General features: G+C 45.8%; 1 protein-coding gene across 1 annotated transcript in view; it reads right to left on the bottom strand.

Annotated features, from left to right (window-relative positions):
• Positions 1 to 1,723: 1,723 nt before the first annotated feature.
• Positions 1,724 to 2,584, bottom strand: part of ADD3 (adducin 3) — a 26,484-nt gene continuing 25,623 nt past the window's right edge. Inside the window, 1 exon segment of the mRNA XM_018562577.1 lies at positions 1,724 to 2,115. Within this exon segment, the coding sequence (XP_018418079.1) occupies positions 1,838 to 2,115 (278 nt within the window). The 3' untranslated portion in view covers positions 1,724 to 1,837.

Raw genomic sequence — 2,584 nt, 5'->3', positions numbered from 1 at the left:
GAGAAGAATACACCGACGCTATTCACAGTTGAATCAAAACAAAATTACAAATGGAAGCCGGCGACGTGAACAGAACTATAAAACGCACCAAAATTACAAAAATTGGGGGTTAGAATAAAAAAACAAAAAAAAGGATATGGATGTGAAGTTCTTCGGCAGAACCCCGCCCCGTGTGTGTGTGTGTACAATACATTTGGGCATCTTTGGCATTATTAAAAAATTCGGATCATTTAATCCGGCATTCGTCTGACCTCTCAACCTCCCTTTCAATATTCCTTCAAACTAAAATTCCTCGCTCACCAAACCTTCTACTTTGCTAGCGGAAAAAACAAAAATAAAAAAGTCCCACGTTCTAAACAGGAAGTAAAAATGGAGGCCATGCTTTCAGGGACCTCGTCCCGTCTGCTGCGGTATGTTAAAGGAGAACTATGGGGTCAGTGTTGTTCCTCATAGTTCTCCTCAGGGTCACGGAAGGACATAAACTAACTTCCTCCCGTCACCCAAAGCTCAGTATATAGAGAGCTACAGCTCGCGGTATACTGAGACTGCTGCAGCCGGGACGGATCCCGACAATGCTGTCGAGATCCACCCATCTGCGTGATTGACAGCTGGCTCTGCCTATCTACAGCTACATAAACCCAACCAGTTATACTGAACAAGTGTCAGAGACGCTCCCCTTCCCCAACGCGTTTTACCACTGCTGGGGCCCAGTTGTAGAGTTAATATACAACAAAGTCCTAGACACGCGGTAAAACGCGCCAGCAGAGACAAAAGAGTGCAGCCTCCTATTGACGAATGGTATGGCCTCCATTTTTACTTCCCGCAACTACCTCCTGATAACAGTACAATCCATCACTGCGCACACCAACAGAACCCTCCCCCGTCACATACCTGGAAACTCTGAAATTCATAACCACCGTATACTAAAATATCAAATTCCATTTAAAAAAAAAAAATCTCTTTCTAGAAATTACTTTATTCCTAATAAAAATAAGAGTCTCAATCCTCTCCCCTCCCCCACCCAACGCCATCTTTACATTTTATTACCAAAGTCTGCGGCACACTCGAGAAACCGAACGTCAAGTGCAAAAATAATATAAAAATTATTTCATTTCCTTTTTTTAAACTAGAATTCTCTGCGACTCTCCGTCTTACATTTTTATTTGTTTTTCCTTTTATACAATAAAAAATATTTATATTTTCCCACTTTTTTTTTTAAATGCAAGAATGCTTAACGCAACTGTAACATCACATTCTAAATTTCCCGGGTGCAGCATAATAGACAGTATATATCTAGGCCCCTCTCTGTACTCCGAAAATACAATCATAAAATACTTTTTTTTTTCTTTCCAGTTTATGCGAATAATAAAAACAAAAAAGCAAAAAAACTAAAACCTCCCCAAATTAAAAAACAGACCAGACACAAATAAAAATCATAGCTGAGCATATATCATGAGCACATTGGATGCGCTCGCAGTCACGTAACTTGTAAGAAAATAGGTTGAAGCCCGGTTTAAAAACAAAAAACATTTTTCGGGTCTCTTTCTTGTAGCGGAGTGTACGGAGCTGGTTCTGCTATCAGTCCAGGGAGAGGGGGGGAGGGGTTACTATGGCATGGGGCTGAATGTCTTCTAGGCAGAACTGGGTGGTGAAGAAGCATGGGGATAAGGCTGAAGGATCGACTTCCTCTGGTGCGCCCCGAAAAGTTGTCGCAGAAGAAAAAGTTGGAAAACAGGAAACGCGCTGCAACTCAGGACCACGCAACGTCCATCCGGCACAAAACAGGCGACGCCTACGGTTCCCGCTGCGACGCACCCCCTCCGTTGTCGGCGACGGGTTACGCCTCCAGTTTTTCCTTCTTTTTGTTCTTCTTCAGGAAGGACGGGGTGCGGAATTTCTTCTTCTTTTTGTTGGGGGATTTGGATGGGGAGCCCTCGGGGGTCAGTTCCCCTTCGATGATCTTCTCCGTGCTCCGGACTGTGATTTCCACCGTGTCCCCGATGTTGAGCTGGTGGACGCGCATGGTCAGGTCCTGGTCGGACTCGTGTCGGACGCCCTCCTTACCGTTCAGTATGATGGGGGAGTCGCTCTGGAACACGCCGTCATCCGGGGCTTCTGGGGAGGCAGAAAGTGAGGATTAGTAAATGGAGAAGGGAGACAATGAGGTCAGTTCTTCCATCAAGTCTTCCTCTCTCCCTGCCAGGCACCTCCCTCCCTCCCCGACGGGCACCTCCCTCCCTCTTTTCCCGGCGGGCACCTCCTCTTCCTGAAGGGCACCTTCTCTAATGGTTATGCATTTCGCAGAATGCATCAGAAGAGAGGCCACCCCAAGGCAAGCAGGAACATTAAAAACTCCAGAGTGGCCAGGCTCAGGAACTCTGGCAGAGAGCTCTAACGACTCGAGTCCGTGAGTGGCATAAGAAGCCTTGCTTGGGACTCAACCCACCAGAATGTGCCCTTCAATCAAATGGCATTTTCGAGCAAACTGCCTCTTCTCTGATATTGCCAAATGGAGTTTCAGTTAGAGAGAGAAAGAGTCTAAAAGGAAGCAGCTTCTACCGGTCACATGATATACTGTTACTCA

Source organism: Nanorana parkeri, unplaced genomic scaffold (genome assembly GCF_000935625.1).
Source record: "Nanorana parkeri isolate BGI_ZX_2015 unplaced genomic scaffold, ASM93562v1 scaffold585, whole genome shotgun sequence".
NCBI classification, from domain to species: domain Eukaryota; kingdom Metazoa; phylum Chordata; class Amphibia; order Anura; family Dicroglossidae; genus Nanorana; species Nanorana parkeri.
This window is presented reverse-complemented; position numbering and strand designations above follow the sequence as displayed.